This window comes from Leptinotarsa decemlineata, unplaced genomic scaffold, assembly GCF_025532065.1.
Source record: "Leptinotarsa decemlineata unplaced genomic scaffold, Ldec_3_MD MMD2_P_RNA_scaffold_12, whole genome shotgun sequence".
Classification (NCBI taxonomy): Eukaryota; Metazoa; Arthropoda; class Insecta; order Coleoptera; family Chrysomelidae; genus Leptinotarsa; species Leptinotarsa decemlineata.
In genome coordinates, this window is record NW_027412526.1 from 11,993,950 (window position 1) to 12,012,345 (window position 18,396).

An 18,396-nucleotide genomic window follows, 5' to 3' on the forward strand; every position below is an offset into this window, starting at 1 on the left:
CGAAGAGAGAACATTGACTCCAACAACTAAAAAAAGATGACAATAATTACAATTACGTACTCATACTCTCATCTCCAAATACAATTTCAAGATGTTTTACGTATTGCATATTTCCGTGTCAAAATTTTGGGATTTGATTTGTCGTTATGCTGTGGTACAATGGCCAAAACGTTGTGTGGTTCGCAGGTGGACTATATATAAAAGTGCCGTCACGGCCAGTTCATATTATGATGTCTATGGAAACCATCTACATATGAGAATGGGGAATGTTCCTCCTGAATAAAATCAAGTAGTTTTCATAAAAGAACTCTAAAACAAAGCATTTTAAACTTATCAGTTCAACCTTTTTCTTTAAAAAAATATTTAAATACCTGAAAAAGAGGAATGAAATAATGCATTCAACATTTGAAGGGATTCGTTTCTATTTCGCCATTTGGCAACATCGGTTATAGCTAATGAAGGACAATGAATCTGTTACCTGTATGAGACAAACAAAGATGACATATTTCAGAGGCGTTGTTCTGTTTACTTATGTTCTGAGTTTCGAGACATTCTGTGACATATGACATTTTGTGCACCTAACCTATCTTCCTCTATATAAATAAATAACAAAACAACTGTTGTTTATGTGGCTTGTGGAGGTGGTATTGAAATATAATTTATATTTTGCCTTGATTGTTGATTTAAAAAGATAATTTTCCTTTTTTAAAGTAGAATATCTAGGTACGTATAAATTATTTCAACTTGATATAGGCGCTGTTGCAAATATGTGAATTAGAAACAAATCCCTTTAAAAATTAAAACCCAACATTTGAAACATCAATTTGAATACTTTTCGAAGTGAATTTGAAAAACTCTTGAAATAAACGCAACTTCCTTTTGTTCAAACTTGCATTTGCTGTAATAAACCAAATTGAGGAATATTTCCCATTGACCACAATCACGTGAAAATGTACGTTTCAGTCGATTTCAGGCATTTCATGATCGACAACACTGATATCTTGCATAAAATATTGAGAAAAAGACATGCAATTACTGTGATCTGTGATTGTTATTGGTGATGAATAACTATTTTGGTTACAGAGCAATTTTATCTTCCACGTGAAAATAATACTGTTTTTAAAATCTGTTTTACATCGTATGATAAAGAAAATCTATGAAATATTGATTCACTATTCTTTGAGTTGTTAAAATACGTAATAATGCCAACTACCAAAGCGTTTATTGTTTTTAGTTGGATGAACATCAACTTCATGTACACTAGATATAAATTTTTATCTGTTTCATATGGTGTTTGACCCCTGACCGACGCATGACGTCCGAATTCCAGGCCTCGAGAGGTCTATCAAAGAGATTAATCTTCAATATAGTTTGGGGAAGGTTGAGTTTATTGTGAAAGCAGTGCTAATATTTCAGTACAATTATACTGAATTTAGTACAAATGATGTACAACTTTTCGTTTAAAGAACTATTTTCAGTACAAAATCGCCCTTGTTTAAGCAATGCGTCGGCCTGAATGAGTTGGTAACTGTTAAGTTAACCACTTAACATAGAATGGCTTAATGCACAAGTGAAAAATATAGAAAGAGATTCAGTTAACGTAAGGTAACTTAACAGACAGTTTAGTCACATATCTGTCATCACCCGATAATTGACAGACGGAAAACAGTTGGATAACTGCGCGGAGTTACCCTTCATTAGATAATTTATCGTTCCATGATCATAATATAAACACCACAGAATACTTCTGTAGTCTGTGATAAACACAGACTCTGTGATATAACCTCAGACACAGATTAAATATTTAATCTGTGCCTCAGAGTAATTTTAAAAATAAGGAGGATACATAACTGAAACGAAAACGTAATGAACATTCTCATATGCGAATTCAAAATTAAATGTTAATGCTATGGTCTTTGTATATAGATACAATGCTATGGCACAGAGATTGCAAAATACTGATGTCTACATTGAATGGAATGTAGGTTATACCAATTATATCTGCAAATCAGTGTATTTTAAGCGTCTATTTTAAAAAAGTTCCACTATTTTCATTTAATTTTTTTCATGGCGAATATCTTAGGTATGTTGATCAAAATAGCCATCTTGGTGTTGAGGACTATTTTCGAATTATGTGGGTTTTCAATGATGCTTTCACTTTTTTGCTTTTACTTAATTGCACCAAAATTATTATTCTACTTTGGAAGTTCGTTAATCAGGGGACACCTATTACTTATTGACAAAATACTTCATTACATTGAAATTTCAAAAAATATAATTTTGCTTTCAAAACCTTTTTTGGTGGTGCTTCTTCAACATCCTCATCAACTAGAACACTGTTAAGATGACAAATTTTGAATCAGCACTCATTCCAGCACTTCTGATGAAAATTTTTTCAGTAGCTAGTCCAGATACAACCACAATGGACCTTTCCACTGACATTGGCATAATTGCACAGGTGAAAACTACATGTATAATAGTACTTCGTTTTATGTTTTCCACATTTTTTCATCAGTAGTTTTTTCAAAATCGAGTAAAAACGATGTGACGTCACTAACTTTCTATATGAACACCATAAAACTTGCCTAATAATATTGCATAATTCAGTTTTTTTCTTCTTTCTTTGTTCTTTTTGTTGAAAAGTTTACTCAAGAGATTCTTTATGTGAAATTATCTACTTTTTTGAAGTCTCTTTGATGATTAGCACTGAAATTAAAAAAACATTTCATATTACGAAAGGAAGACTGCATTTGGAATTTTGTTAGAGAGATATTTGATTGAGTAGAACGAATTGACTAGTTTTTGTTGGAATCTTCAAAATCATTATAATCTGTGAAAATTCACCAAAGCATATCAAATGTTACAATAAAGTGTTACAAATGTTACAAATATGTGTTTGTGAATGACATTCTATTCAAAAATAAATTGAGAAATTTCATTCTTGGAATGAGTATTTTATAATTTTGAAGAGTGTTATATTTCCTGATACACTACTATTGTGAAACTGACTATTTTATGTATATTTTTAATATTTATTTTGCGACTACACACTATCCTAACAACCTTCTTTTTTTGACTAGTATGATGAGTTTTATACACGTATATGATACCTTGTATACTCTTCGATTGGTGAATAACTTATTATTATGAAATGTATTCATAAATCACCCTTTTTTATAGCCAACAAAAAAACTATATAAACCTAGAAACCAATTAGCATGGTTTATCTCTTGGAATTCAGATCAGTATATTTATTCATTTAACTGAAAATAATTAATTTGGAAAAAAAATCATTGTACTTCATTGGAATGAAAATTTATAGCAGTTTGCCCAAATACTTGAAAAATATTGGTGTTATCACGAAATTATGAATAATAAATAATTAAATGATTTTGCAATAGCATTAAAAATAATATATTCAACTGATTCATCCCAATGAAATTTCCTCCTGATTTGACTGATTTTTTTCATTATTTTATTTCTCACATTGTATACTTTTCATTACTTGATACAGGTTCATTTGTTACGTTTTTTAATTCCTTGGAATTATTGAAGTCATTATTGAAAAAAAAGTATCTCCTTTAGGTATATTTTCTGTATTTTGACCTTCATTATGAATTATATTTTTTGTATCGTATTCAGTGAGTATATCTTTGTTGTATTATTTGGAGCAGACCTTTTTAGCAACCAAGCAAATTTATGCTTATACTTTGTTCATCTAAGCAACAGAGTGCTCCAAAACAATATTATGCATAGTGCACATGATCTCCCAGCTCTCAGACAAGGCTGCTTGTACAGAGTCACACTAGAGAACGATTGAAATTTTAATTAATACCTTTTTAATAATATGTGGCTGGGTATAGTAATTTTTTTTGGAGTGTAGGGACACGGATTAGCAGTATATGTACATACCACAGGCGTTAAAACCTAACTAACCACTCCGACACTGTGACAGTTAATTCAGCCACCTGACTGCAGTTAAATCTGATTGGCAAGCATAAGGAGGCTTGTTTATTTTACCCAATAGATGCAAATGTGCGTGGTGATCATGCTTTGATTACATATCTATCTTTGTTTGGGTACTTTTTTGGATGTTTATAGTTAAGATATGTTACTGGGGTTGTACTTTGGGAATTGCAAAAATCAAACATCAGATGTAACTTTTTCAAATTATATATTTTATAAATGAAAACATTATATATATTATATTGTGATGCCAAGTAAACATTGTATATAAATTTATAGCAAAAACAATCCTTTTTTTGTCATAAATGTTTTCTAAACACATTTCAAGCAAGTCTATAGTTTGAAAGCAATCGAAATGTTACACGGCTTAGTTAACAAAAATCATAGCACCGTGACCGTAAAAATAATATATGCAGAAGCAACGATGAATATAAAAAAAATAATAAGGCAAAAGTATATATATCTCGATAATAATTCCAAAACTCGTATTTGAATCGGGAGAAATTCTATACGAGCGAAATCATGCAATTCTGGAGAGAAAAATTACATGATTTTTTGTTCTGACGGGTGGGGTGTGAAATGTGGAGAGACCATTTCATTCCCAGTTGTTTTTCACAAATCGAGATGTTCATCACAGAAAAAATTAATTTTTTGTGAACCAAAGTGTTCCACTCCTTTGGTGCACAACTCTTAATTTTCACAACCATTCGTTAAATATCATAAAATAACAATACAAAATATATCATTTCTTCACACGTTTGTGCTATCCCAATATACAGACAAGTCATTGAAATGTACACTCCTAACGATACAAAACCTAGAACTATATATATAAAAGAATTTTCAAAATTCAAGATTAACGACGTGCTTTCTAACCTGCCGAATCGTAAAATAAGTCACATATATTTACATAAATACTAAATAATATCGATAAAAAACTGTCGAAGATTTCAACAAAATTTTCTCCTTTTGGACTCAAACAAAATGTGTGTTAAAGTCTTCAAATAAATTGGAATGAATTGTGGAGTATTCGCAGTAGTAGAGGATTTCAAATGGCTTATATTGGCGGCGGTCCATCATTATATCTCAGAGTAGGCGTAAGACTATTAGCTATAGTGTTGACTAGCGAACAAGAATAGTCATCTTCAGTGAAAGGAACTAATGATGCGGCGCCTAACATGAGAAGCATTAGCGCCTGGATTGGCACTGAAGCTCGCACCACTCTACCTAAGAACCGACACCCTCTTCTTAGTACTGACGTGTTAATTTCTTCTTCGTCTTCAGAACCACTGAAAATGAAAGGGACATTTTTAGTCAAGGATGGATGTGAGAAGCTAGGATGTAACATTCCAAGAAAACAAAAAAGGTGACACAGAAACTACCTTGACCTTAAATCTTTGAGATTTTTTTTTTCGAGTTTTGAACTTTTTTGAATGTATCTAGATAAAAAATGCTTGAATTGGAAATATATTATGTCAGTGGCGCCCTTAAACCATTGCGAGGCTCTGTGCATCAGATTTATTCAAGAAATGATATTTATAAACTAGAACTTTCAAATACTACCTATATGAGATGATTTATGAAAAATACTATACTATACATAAAGATGACAAATTTTGAATAATGAAATAACTAAGATACATAAAATGCCTTGAGTAGGGATTAAAAATATTGTTTGCGACTTTTTTTGAGACAATAATATAATCTAAATGAATAATTTTGAGAATAGCAAGAGCTGAAAGCCGATTTTATATAACCGAATTTTTCGAAAATGTTACAAACGTTTATCATGTTGAAACAGATTTGCCTCTTTTGAAATTAAATAGTTGTAAGTGAGGTTTTTGCAACAATAAGGGGTGATGAGGAATCTGTGGACGGATACCTAGAGTAGAGATGGAAAACTATTCCTGTATGTGAAATTTATACTATCAGTATTATTTTTCAATTTCATTAGCAATATTTGGTGTACAAAATAATTTAAAAAAGTGCATTCCTTGTTCAGAATGTTTTTTTCAGTCTGTATCTGAAATAATCTTCTGTGTGTGATTGATCTAATATTTTCTATTGACATTTTCAATTTTTTCTTTCTCTCATTAGAATTTCCTAAGCTTTTTATACATTATTGGATTTGTAGAAAGTAAAATAGTTGTTTTACTGAAAACCAATGTATTCCTAAAAGAGATCAACAGATCTCTTTTGTTTTTAATATATGTATACAGCAAATAGCTTCAACTATATTTATCTACAGAAAACAAAAACCAAATACTCTACTCATAGAAGATTTTTCAAATGGACAAGCCAAACTTTCTAAACAACTTTATGAAATTATGTAAACTTGCGTAACTTATATGAATAAAATTACTTTTATTTAAATCAATGTGAGTCTATTTCTTCATTGAGCAACATCATTTCTATTTTATCTGTAGGAAGTTTGACATGCTACCTATAAGTGGTTTTAAATATTCATTCTTATAAATGCAGATTGGCAGTGTCACCCTTTACATTCAAGTAAAAGATCCAAATGTGGATATTAATTGATGTGAGTCAAAAACACTCATTTTACAGTTTCTTTCATTGTTTTTAATATATGTATACAGCAAATAGCTTCAACTATATTTATCTACAGAAAACAAAAACCAAATACTCTACTCATAGAAGATTTTTCAAATGGTCAAGCCAAACTTTCCAAACAACTTGATGAAATTATGTAAACTTGCGTAACTTATATGAATAAAATTACTTTTATTTAAATCAATGTGAGTCCATTTCTTCATTAAGCAACATCATTTCTATTTTATCTGTAGGAAGTTTGACATGCTACCTATAAGTGGTTTTAAATATTCATTCTTATAAATGCAGATTGGCAGTGTCACCCTTTACATTCAAGTAAAAGATCCAAATGTGGATATTAATTGATGTGAGTCAAAAACACTCATTTTACAGTTTCTTTCATTGGCAATAAAAAAATATGAAGAGATGAGTAAAAAGCGTCACTGAGAATTTTGTATGAGCATTCTAGATATCACCTACATATTCAGTAATTTGTAATTTTATATAATTTTTATTAAGTTCTCCCATATGTGGATCTGAAATACATTTCATTATTTACTCTCTAAGTGTTTGCCATAAATATTAATCAGGAGCTCATCATCTGTTCATCTCGGGAATATCTCGGACAATATCTCAGCTAAAAAAATTTCGGTAAAAAAACATCTCAAGCTAAAACATCTAGCACAAAAAAATCTTAGGCTCGGGACAAACAGTTTTTCATCCTGAGTCCTTTTTTTACTGACACTTCACTGATGAAATATTATCAACTAAGATATTTGTTGCTAAGAAATAATGAGGAGGTACTTTGATAGCTCAATTTTCTGGAGAGTTTTGGAGATCTATATTAAAGGTTGGATATTTCATGAAGAGGAGACTATTTCATAATCATATGTTTAAAACATTTGGCAAATCAATTGTGACTCTTAAATTGAAGCAATAAAAAGAAAAGTTGTATAAACTTGACTAATCAATATTCTCTTTAAGTTCAAGGCAGTTTAGAAAAAAAAATGAAAAAACGCATTTCTCAATGTAACATCATGCAAAAATAAGCCTAACAAACCAGTTTCTCAAGCCTGCAGTTTAAAAAACTGAAGCAACTATTTTTGAAAATCGGACTCGAGAAACTGGTTAAAAACAAAAAAGAAAAAGATATAATTACTTGTGAGAGGTGTCATCTGGTGTAGATGCTGACGGTAGGTCCCCACTAGGTCGGTCCAAAGGCTGTTCAAAACGCAAAGGAAATGTGAAACAGTGCTTTCGAATTCTTACTCTAACATTAAAACTAAAAAGTGCTACTCAAAAATAAAAAGTTTTACTAAAACTACTTGTACTTTTCGGGACAGTTCATTCTTTATCAGTATCAATTCCCCAATAAAAGAACAAACTTTCACAAAGATGTTAACAATATCTAGATTCTTCTTAAATATGACACATTCATTTCGTCATCGACAATGTTAGTCGTATACACTATAATATCGGGCTAAACAATGCTACAGAATATGGCAACGGTTAGTAAAACTTACATCATAACTGAGTGACTGTATTCCGGCTGATTGGCCAGATGATTCGAGGGTTCCGATTTCGTTGGGGTCTCGCCCCAACACAGCCCCCAGCTTGAGGGTATAAACGCCCGTGAGTTTGATCAGAGACTGCAGTTTGAGTCTCAGTTCGGTCAGTCGCCGGTAGATGGTGCCTGCTCCTTCCGGAGCTTCTTCTCTAAGCAACTGGTTCGCTGCTTCTTGGAGACTCATGACTCTCGGCTCGCATCTCTCGAGTTCTGCTCTGAGCTCGAGGAACCTTTGGTATTTCGCTTCTACGGTTTCTAAGGGAGCTGTCAGATCAACTGGTTCGGAAGCGCGAATTTTCTTCTCGTTAGTTTCTAGCCAGGCGCAGAGTTCTGCAATGATGGTGTGAAATTGTTGATTCTGAAAAGGAAAACAGTTAGTCGTTTCGTTTCGGAATTCAAAGGAAGACTATAGTTGGGTTTTCAGTTGAAATAACTTGATATAGTTCAAATGTCTTCATATCAATTCAATTTGTTGAGAAAAAACCACTAATACAATCAATCAAATCAAATCAAAATATGGTTTATTACCCAAGATCTGAACATCTTATTGGCAAATCCTAGTAAAGTAAAACGTGTATATGGGACATTAAATTAACAAGTATAGGCTATAAAATAATGCTTAGATACAAGAGCAGAGTGAATGGACAGAACAATATTAAGCCCAGCTGAACAGATACAAATATAAGTACATAAATATTGAGTAAATGTAGATATATAATGCTATGTAATGAACATTGATAGCCATTTCGTGTTGATTTCAATAACTTGTTTATACAAAGCTACATACCAATTACTCCATAGAGCCTTGGTAGAATTTGTCCACACTATAATGGGCCTCTCAACCAGGAATTCTATTACTGTCTTTCTGAATTTCTTTTCATTATATATTTGCCCTAAATTAATGGGAACTTTTTGTTATTGAAAATAATAAAATTTTGTGTAAGGGCTAGATAGAGTAGGTAGGGAAATCAAGTAAAACTGACGTGTACTATAAGTTGAGGTGGTATTAAATTGATTTTTATATTTTTTATGGATAGATAAATAAAAAGTCACAAATAATGGGCGGCATGAATCCCTGTAACTAGCCTTGCATAAATATCTGATGGATCTTTTCTATAGAGAGAATACTGTTAAAATACAATCCAGAGATTTCGATCATTAATAGTAGTTGTACGTCAAGACGGGTGTGTAGACACTCCGGTTGAAGTTGACAGCTGGCGATTCCATGTTGTCTGTTGTCTGGCGAGTTATATTTGATTTTACATTAAGCTAAAATAAAGTATTGCACGAACTAAAATGCCGTGTTTCACTGCATAACTCTTCAAATACCATATTGAAATAAAATTGTGCACAATTTCCCCAGAAACAAGAAACACTAATACAAGTTGAGAAATTCACTATAATGGAAAGCTATCGCATATCAATAAGTGCGGTTTTGTTAACCTGTTATATAAAATAAAAATCTTACATTGAATAGTCAACCATTTGAATAAAACTCCACTGTAAAAGATCTGGGAGAACTCAATATTTGATGAAAAAGTTAAAATTGTTAACCATATTAATGATATCAGTACCAAATCTTCAAAAGTATTAAGTTTGATTATTAGCAATTGTTCAGGAAGTATCAAAAAGAGTTTCTTTCTTTAGTGGTATTACAGATGACATTTGTTCTAAAGATTTTACCTGTCAACTTTTGAAAATGTATTGACGATAAATTGAATGAAAATACTACTCACATTCATCAGAGCCCACTGCAAATTGACCTGCCAATCGGTGGCATGCCTACAGATGACGTCCCATCTTTTATTGTCGGCTTCTAATCTAGATCGTAATTCGTCTGCTTTGGTAGTATCTTCAGTATGATCCGCCAGATGAGTTCCGACGATATTCAGAGATCTTACTATACTCTTATGGCTGTCCAGATCCAGAAGGAACTCCCGGTGGTCTTGGACAACATCTTCGAGATGCTCAATATTGGACGGAGGGTTCTTCTGCGATTTTTGAGTTCCTTCAGCTACTTGCAACCATTTCTCTAAGCGCCAGAGATCATTGTCAAGTTGGGCCCAGTTACGTTTCGTGCAAAGAGGGCAGAGTATTCGTCCGGCCTCGCTATGGAAGGTAAAAAACAAATTATGAGATTTTGTTGGTTTCTGAATTGAGAAAAACATTTGTTTCAATGAAAATGTAATTCTACATAATTTTGGGAGTTTCAGCTACGACAAAGTGATCGTAATTTGTAGATGTGAAGGCTGCAATTGTAAATTTTTGTTAAAGAGTTATTAACTACCTACAGAAGATTTGTAGTATGAAATAAAACAAAAATGAAATCATTGCAGAAGAAGATCATTTCAAATTTGAATTTACAAACAATATTGAAACAACAACGGTCCATTAACATTTACAATCTTTGCAAATGTTAATGGACCGTTATTCAAGAATAACGTATTTTGACAGTCGTGTAGAAATTAGAAAGAAAAATATGATTTAGCGTGAAAAATGTTTCGGTTTTAATCATTCCTCTGAAAGTTATAGAAATAATGCAAGGTGTCCCCTTTGCACTAAGTGGTAAAGAGCTTCTCTTAGTTACACTGTAGCCAAATTGTCCATAAAAAAAACTGTGACTACCACAGATATGATGAAACATACAATAAAATAAATCAGTCGTCTGGCAACTGACAGAGATGTGTCTGAATCAAATTAATGACAATAGATACAATGTTAATGTATGTAGTGATTTCAACATTGGTTTCATAAAGAAAAATTGTGGAGTCGAAAAATGTAACGAATTATGGTCTATTATGCGAACAATAGTACGTAACAGTGAGATTGCACCAACAAAAAACACTTCTAGATTATTTTCCAACATATTCTGAGCACAGTATCAATATTTCAATAATTGATTCAAATATAAGTGACCATCATCTACGAGTTATTGAAAAAATTCTTATACATCGCAAGAAAATGAAATACAGAATTCCAAAATATGCATTATACTTTAGATTGTGTAATTGGGTAATTTTGCTGTTTCTATGAAGAGATTCATTAGAGAAACATTAGTTGACAAATAGTACTGCCTGATTCCATATTTTAAAATTCCACTTTGTGTACGTAGGTACTGTACGTTTGTGAAAGGTATGAATGATTATAATAAATAAAAGATATGTCATGATCGCAAAAAGTTATCAACAAAGATCATTTGATTCATTTGTGAACTGGTCTTCATTTCAGTATAAGTAAAATTTGTTGTAGTGTTGTGAAATTCTAGATAGAATTGATATTCACTATTAGAAAACACTGTCTATTCTCTGAATCATTTTTTCTTCTACGTGAAAATGAATCTTCTTTTCTTCAATTTGCCTCCGTCATGCCGTGTTTGGCTGCTGTTTTTCCATTTATGATTTATTGTATCTGATGCTTTTACTGTAAATATTGTATTTCAATGTTCTAATGAAATGAAAGAACTATTATTATTATTGTTATAATTCTGTAAATCTGTTAATAGGAATAACGAAGCTGGCGCGTGTAATGTATAGACTTGTGATGTCAAACAATTAGAGAGTGCTTTCATTTTAGATAAAATTGAAAAGCATTATATTGAACTCGAAATAAGAATTTCACAACATACATTTTGTTGGAAAAACAAAAAGAACATGTCGTTGGTAATGATAAACAAAATAGTTTTAAGTGGCATTCGAGAGAAAATAGCGAGATATACAAGTATCTCATTTCATTGAAGTATTTGATGCTAACGTTCATGTTTTTATAGGCTACTTTGTAACCTGTGGAAAAAATTAAGTTGTTTGTTTTCAGGAATGAAATAGTCACTTGAAACCAGATAGCAAATTCGCTTTCGAAAGTTAGATTACAATTCAAATGCGCTAGTCTGTGTCTTTTATAAAGGTTTTGGCGAAATATAAAACAACTCAGAAGGATTGGCCATGGAAATAGAAAGAAAAAGGTACTTCATTATAGATTAGATTAGCATGCTTTAGTAGGAAAATGGAAAAAGTGCTGTACTTACTGTGTGCATACGAGGTTATAAGCATCGGAGACAGTAGCTCTGTAGAGAGAAAAACCAAACGCCAGTTAGTCATTGTTAAGAGAAAAACTCAAACAAATCTATGCCATTCCAAAAATAACTTACCTCAGCTCTCGTAATTTTTGTTCCTTTTCTTTCGCCAAGACGACTAAATTCTTGTACCTTTCGATAAGTTCGAAAACTTCCTCACCGCAAGCCTCGATCTCAGTAGCTTCGCACTCGTTTATGAGCAGGTCATGAAGATGCTTCACTAGTTCCGTACTGGCCTGGCATCTAGCAGACATTCTGGAGATCTTTTTACTACTCGTCGGTAGCTCCGAGGAACCTTGCTTCGGTATTTCTTTATGAACTGCGACTTCCAGCGACTCGATGTTGGTTCTGCACTCGACTAGCGCGGCTTCCAACTCCACCAAATAGGCATCTTTGGCGCTTATCGACGTCATCCTCTGCAGCTGAGGAGGCAGAGTGTTTACTTGCACAGCGGTGTCTCTTTCGAATTTTAGAGTCTCCACCTGAACGCTTTCGTCAACCTCCAGAGGTTTTTGGGGCTTTTCTTTCTTGATTTCAGTCTTGATATACGTTATCCTCTCGTGCAGGTTTCTGCATAAGATCTGGTATTCGTCGATCATCTCTTGAATCTCTTCCACCTCTTTCTTACTACTCTTTTTCATAATTTGTAGGCCAAGCCTGTCGGCCGTTTCGAGGTTGGGAGTTTGCGAGGTGAGTTTCCTCTCAATGGATTGGAGTTTTTTCAGTCTGTCCACGGGAGAAACTTTATCAGGAGGCGACAGGTGTTGTAATTCTGTTATTTGCGCATCTAGTTTCGTGAGTGCCACTATTGCGTCTTCATGAGCCAAAGAGAACTCTTTGAAAGGAGTCAGTTCGTTCTGCAACCGTTGCAACAAAGCTTGAGCTTTGGGCATCAGATTTTCCCACCTGACCACGATAACACGAGCCTTCGAAGTGAGTTCTTTTATGTTTGCGGGTTCGATACCTGGAGCTGTGACAAGCTTTGAGTAAGTATGACAAAGTATCTGGAAGGCAGGTGTTCGAGATTCGATATCCTTGATTTCGTTTTCCACGACGTAGATGAGTTGTTGGATTTCTTCCCTACCCAAGCTGTCGGCGGGTTTATCTAGCTCTTTGAGACTATGTTCCTTTTTGGCAAGCCACTTATCTTGTTCGCCGCTTAGCTTCGCAACGTCTTGAAGAAGTTTCCAAATGAAATTAATTTTTCTCTTGCGTTCGGCAGACTGACCGCATACGCTTTTCCAACGCTTTTCAAGACTTGTAACCGCTCGACTCATATTGTCAACAGGGAAGTTGGATTTCATTACTTCTGGATCATTTAGCACCAGCTCACACAAGTTAAGTAGTTCGCCCACGTTTCCACTCTCGTTTTCGATCGACTTTTTCAGCTTCTCGTGATCCTGTTGCTTTCTATCAATAACATCTTGGGTGCTGGCTTCAAACACCAAAGGTTTCGCTAGTTGCACTTCGATCTGGCTAAGCCATGCCCTCATCTTCGCTATCCGCTCTTCCAGTTGTAAAATTGTTTGCAAGGCATCGTTGATTTTGTTGAATCGACTCTTACCAATGCTTTCTAATCTATTCCACCGCTCGGAAACTTCTTCAGTTCGGGTTTGGAAGATCTGCCTGGCTGTAACATCGGCATATTCATCCCCACATGAATCAACGATTTCCTTGCCGGTTTTGAGCAGCCAGCTGTACTCGCGTTCCTTGAGAGTCATTTCAGCTTGCAATTCAGTCTCGAGTTTCCTCAGTAGTTCTTTAGGGTCCATCGGTGTTGAGCTGTCGTCGTAATCTTTATCTAGTCTATGTTCTAATTCGTTAACCCACGCGATGAACTTGGTATGTCTAGACTCGAACATGGATCGTACGCCTAATTTGTCTTCCAGCTGGTGACAGAGAGTCGCCATCTGGTGGTCTAGGTCACCATATTGGTTCCACAGCAACCAAATCCTTTGATTGACAGTTTTCATATCAGACGGGCTGAGGCACTCCTTCAGTTGTTCTTGCGTCAGCGCAAGTTGTTCCAGGTCTTTCTTAGAAGTGTTCAGCCGATCTCTCGTCATCTGCAGAACTTGCAGTTTATTGCTAACCCACGTGTGAGAGGTTTCGAAATTGGAGCTAATTTCAACAGCCTGCTGAACGTCGTCTAAAACTTTTTGGACTTTTTCAACACGATTCTCGTAAGATTTAACTAACAGCGTTATTCGTTCCAAGAACTCTTTCCAAGTTTCAAGACCAGCCTGCAAATTGGAAATGCGTTGCTTGATGGCGACATGCTCCATTCTGATGGACGTGGCAAGAGCGTCGTCGCAGAACTGTAGTAGTGAGTTCTGTTGCTTTTGCAGGTTTTCTGCTTGATCCTCTCCTTGAGGAATCTTGTCTAGGAGATTTTGAATTCGCGAAAGTAACTTGGGAATTCGTCTGATGTGCATATACCTCAATTGCATGTGCTCCCGCTCTTTCTCTATAGCTTTCAGCCAGTTCAGCAACTTGTTTTGGTCTTGTTTGTATTTGTCCCAAGCGTTCAGACGTTTTTGGACTTCAGAGTGTCTGTCCATGATACTCGACAAGGTTTCGTTGTGGAGGTTCGTTAACGAATTAAACTGTTCCATAACGGTACTTTCGACCAAGCCGCTGGCCAACTGACTATCCTTCTTTTCGTCTGGTTTGAGTACGTTTTGTTGTGTGGTGAGTAGGTTTTGGTGTATCTGACAAAGGTGTTGGTGATCAGATAAACTATGATAATCGCCAGGAATAGTGCCTTGTAAGAACTGCTGAACGTTCATCAGGTACTCTTGCCATAGTTTTAGCGCTGCAGCTCCGTCTTCATTCTTTACTAGTCGAGTGCTCAAACGATGGTACTGCTGAAAGGTTTCTCTGAAAACTTGTTGCCAGAGCTCGAGAATTTCTAGGACTGAAGTTTCAGTTTTCGTTGTCGACACTTCTACGGTTTTGTTTTTGATCTGCTGTATCTGACCTTCTGCTTTGCTCAAGGCCAGCAGGTGGTCTCTCAAAACAAGAAGCTTTTCTTCATTATTTGTGTCGTCTGTGTCAGTGCTGTCAAGGCTGTTGATGCTCTGCAATGACATAAGATGCAATGATATTAGTAATAGTGTAACAGTGCAAAACCTGGGCTTGAAACAATGTCTAAAAACGGTTTGCCATCATAATGTTTTACAAGGGACTACATTCCTTGTCTGGTACAGACCACCGAATTGTTCACATTTAATTTCACCTTCTTTGACATTTTTCTGTTCACTAATCAACATTTTTCCTACAAAAAACTTCATAAATTGACGGAGCTACTTTATAACCTCACAATTGTTAAATCCATTCTTGAATCAAGTTTTATATTGGAAAAATGTTAAACTGAAAAGTGTCAAAGAAGGTGAAATAAGGTGTAATTGTGAATAAATACTTGTATTGTGAAAATGCTGAAGTTTGGAAGGCTGTAACTCTTGAAATAAGCGAGAACACTAATTTTTTTTGGATTCGTAAGAAACATTTAAAAAAATGTGAGCATAAATACATTTCACACATACGTTCAAAGTATCTATGTTATATTGTAGGTACAATAACATAGTTTTCATACAAATGTTGATAAACTGGGTGTGTTTTGTTGGTAGTCATTTCTGATCGGGTCATTTCCGCCAAAGGTTATTCCACCAAAGATAAGGAATACATTTTGATGAATAATCTTGTTCGGAATAGGATTAGTATCAACAAAACACATCTACTTTTGAAGCCGAATATAGCTATAAATACTTTTCAGAATCAGATTGGGTTATTCCTGGCAAGTTATTTGCTAACCTTGCTCCATGATCGTACAGCATAGCGAACAAATATTGACGGGAAAAACTCACCCCTGAATATTATTAGTGCCACTCAAAGGCACCTTATGATGTACGGCTCATTTTATTATCAATCTTGATCTGAATATTTTCAGAATTCTCTGTTCCAAGTGATATTTGAACAACTTATGGGATATTTGACATTGACAGCATTGTGGAAATTACACCAACCTGTTGTACAGAATCCAAATATATCCTGGTCCCGTTGATCTCCTTCTGAGCGTCATTTTTAGCTTTGGCCTTAGCTTCAGCAACGTCAGCGAGTGCCGTAAGCGATTCTCTGACGTCTTCTAGACGTTTTCCAAGAGCCTGGACTTCTCCTCCTAAGAGAGACTTGGCGTCCAATCCCACTGCTGATGCGATGCCGGAAACAAGCTGCTGCAAATCGGCGAGCCGTCTGGTATGTGCAGCTAGAGACTCTTCGCATACCTGAAACAAAATTCAAAATAAGGGGTTTGAATAGTATTCATAATTACCAAATATAATATTGCAGTAGTCAAATCAAAGCAAGTAGCCGCTAGATAAAGGGTTCCCAAAAATATTATTTGATTAGTATCTCTCGAACTTAGTAAGATACCGATATGAAAATACTGGTCAATTATGCATCAAATAATATTATTATCTGAAATTATCTTTGAACAAAGAGTTGAATCAGAGCCCGAAAACAAAGTATTTATGATCCAACTAAAGACAATGCTGTTTCGACCTCTGTAAGTCTCCTCAGTAGTGCTAGACCACGAATGCATTATTGGACTCAACTATCCTTGGAAGACAAGGCTCACCATAGAGGCGATTACTTCTCACCTAATGAAGACGCCATATATGGTTTCGTCAGAAGGCTCACCGAATATTAAACATAAACGACGCTCTCAAAGATGATCAGTTGTAAATACATGTTTATTTCTTCGAATAGTTGTTTTTCAAAACATCAAAAAAAGGAGATTTTTTCCGAAGTGAATTTTATTTTACGAAATATTACGATGTCACAGAATCATATAAAGTAACATTGATTGAAACAATCATCAGATGTACACATAGGGCCGGTGGGCTAGATTGAATGACAAATATTCTCTGATTGAGTAGTCGAATTGGCTGTTTCTCACAACAGAAGCTGTTCCTTGTATTATGATTGGGGATTTAGATGCACAAACTCACTTGTATTTTTTTTTTAATTACTCTTGAAAAAGTTACGATTTTGGTGTTTCTAAATTCGTTTGGGCAATTATGTATTTACTTCTGGAAAAATAGTATTATTTGCTTGTGAGTTTGTTTTTTCCTTAGTCAGTATTTGTAACGGCATTAAATTTCAAAATTAAATTGTAAAGAACAAATTATAAAAAATGCCACAAGAAAGATTATTCAATTCACAAGTTGAAAGCAAACCTTACAACTTGATTAATTAAGTTAACGACAATCTGGAATCACAAGGAATTTTTTTTGAGTGTATGACTTGTAATAAGAAGCCAGGAAGTTGTTTCTACATTTCTCAGATGAATAAACTCCACGAAAACAATTACATTGGATAATATGTCTAGTTGATTCGTTTGTATATTTGTATATTTATTCAAATAAGTTGATTCAGTTCAGTGTTGGTGGGATTCAAAGTCTTTGAAAGTGCCTGAGTAACTGTCGAAAATGTATCGTAAATTTAATTTGATGGAAACCGATGAATTAAATCTGTAGAAGAAATGAAAGAGAAGAGGTCTGTAACCTTGGAAAGGAATAATGATAAGGAATGATTGTTCTAAAACAATGCATACACTGAGTCCATAAATTATTGCATGAATGCACTTGATTTTGTCACTAAATCAATAAATCAATTTCTGCGGATATTTCTTCACTACCCAGTTTGATAATTCCACGATCCCTGTGCATGAAACCGTCCACTTGGTCGTGATGGTCCTAATACATTATTTCCGAACAAAGATTTAAAAGAGTCTAAGACTTTTTTATTGTAGCCATTTAGAAAACAAACTCAGGCAAAAAATTATTATAATTTAACTTCTTGGGTTTTTTATGTTTCACTTTCCCTGCATGTAACAAATCATTTTTAATTGTGATTAAAAATTGATTAATCAACAGCAATAATTCTTTTATATTTTTATTCATTGTCTTTACTGTGGATAGAAAGTACCGAGTTGAGGTTATTATATTCTTATGGTTAGTTCCATGTATTTCATGATATATTAGAAGAAGAAGAATTACCTAATGGAGTAGAGTAAATTTTTTTTAGTAATTGTACATCTTCTGTTGACTTCTATTAATACTCAGTTTTGAAAATGAGTTTTACGATCTATATCAGATATCATTTGATTGCCACATATGAGATGAATAGTTATGTAAGACAACCTTCGTAAACCTCCCCGTTGTGTGGAAGGAGAACTTTCCTT

At 34.2% G+C, this 18,396-nt stretch overlaps 1 protein-coding gene across 8 annotated transcripts in view; it reads right to left on the reverse strand.

Moving 5' to 3' along the window:
* Window positions 1–4,157: 4,157 nt before the first annotated feature.
* Window positions 4,158–18,396, reverse strand: part of Msp300 (Muscle-specific protein 300 kDa) — a 409,159-nt gene continuing 394,920 nt past the window's right edge. For 7 of the 8 annotated variants that reach the window (XM_074174300.1, XM_074174298.1, XM_074174299.1 and 4 more), the window contains 7 exons: window positions 16,178–16,435; window positions 12,228–15,232; window positions 12,105–12,143; window positions 9,820–10,192; window positions 8,040–8,441; window positions 7,676–7,737; window positions 4,158–5,255 (listed from right to left, as the gene is read on the reverse strand). In XM_074174300.1, the coding sequence (XP_074030401.1) occupies window positions 5,024–5,255; window positions 7,676–7,737; window positions 8,040–8,441; window positions 9,820–10,192; window positions 12,105–12,143; window positions 12,228–15,232; window positions 16,178–16,435 (4,371 nt within the window). In that variant the 3' untranslated portion in view covers window positions 4,158–5,023. The remainder of the gene's footprint in view (window positions 5,256–7,675; window positions 7,738–8,039; window positions 8,442–9,819; window positions 10,193–12,104; window positions 12,144–12,227; window positions 15,233–16,177; window positions 16,436–18,396) is intronic. The other variant, XM_074174297.1, reaches the window with a different exon arrangement.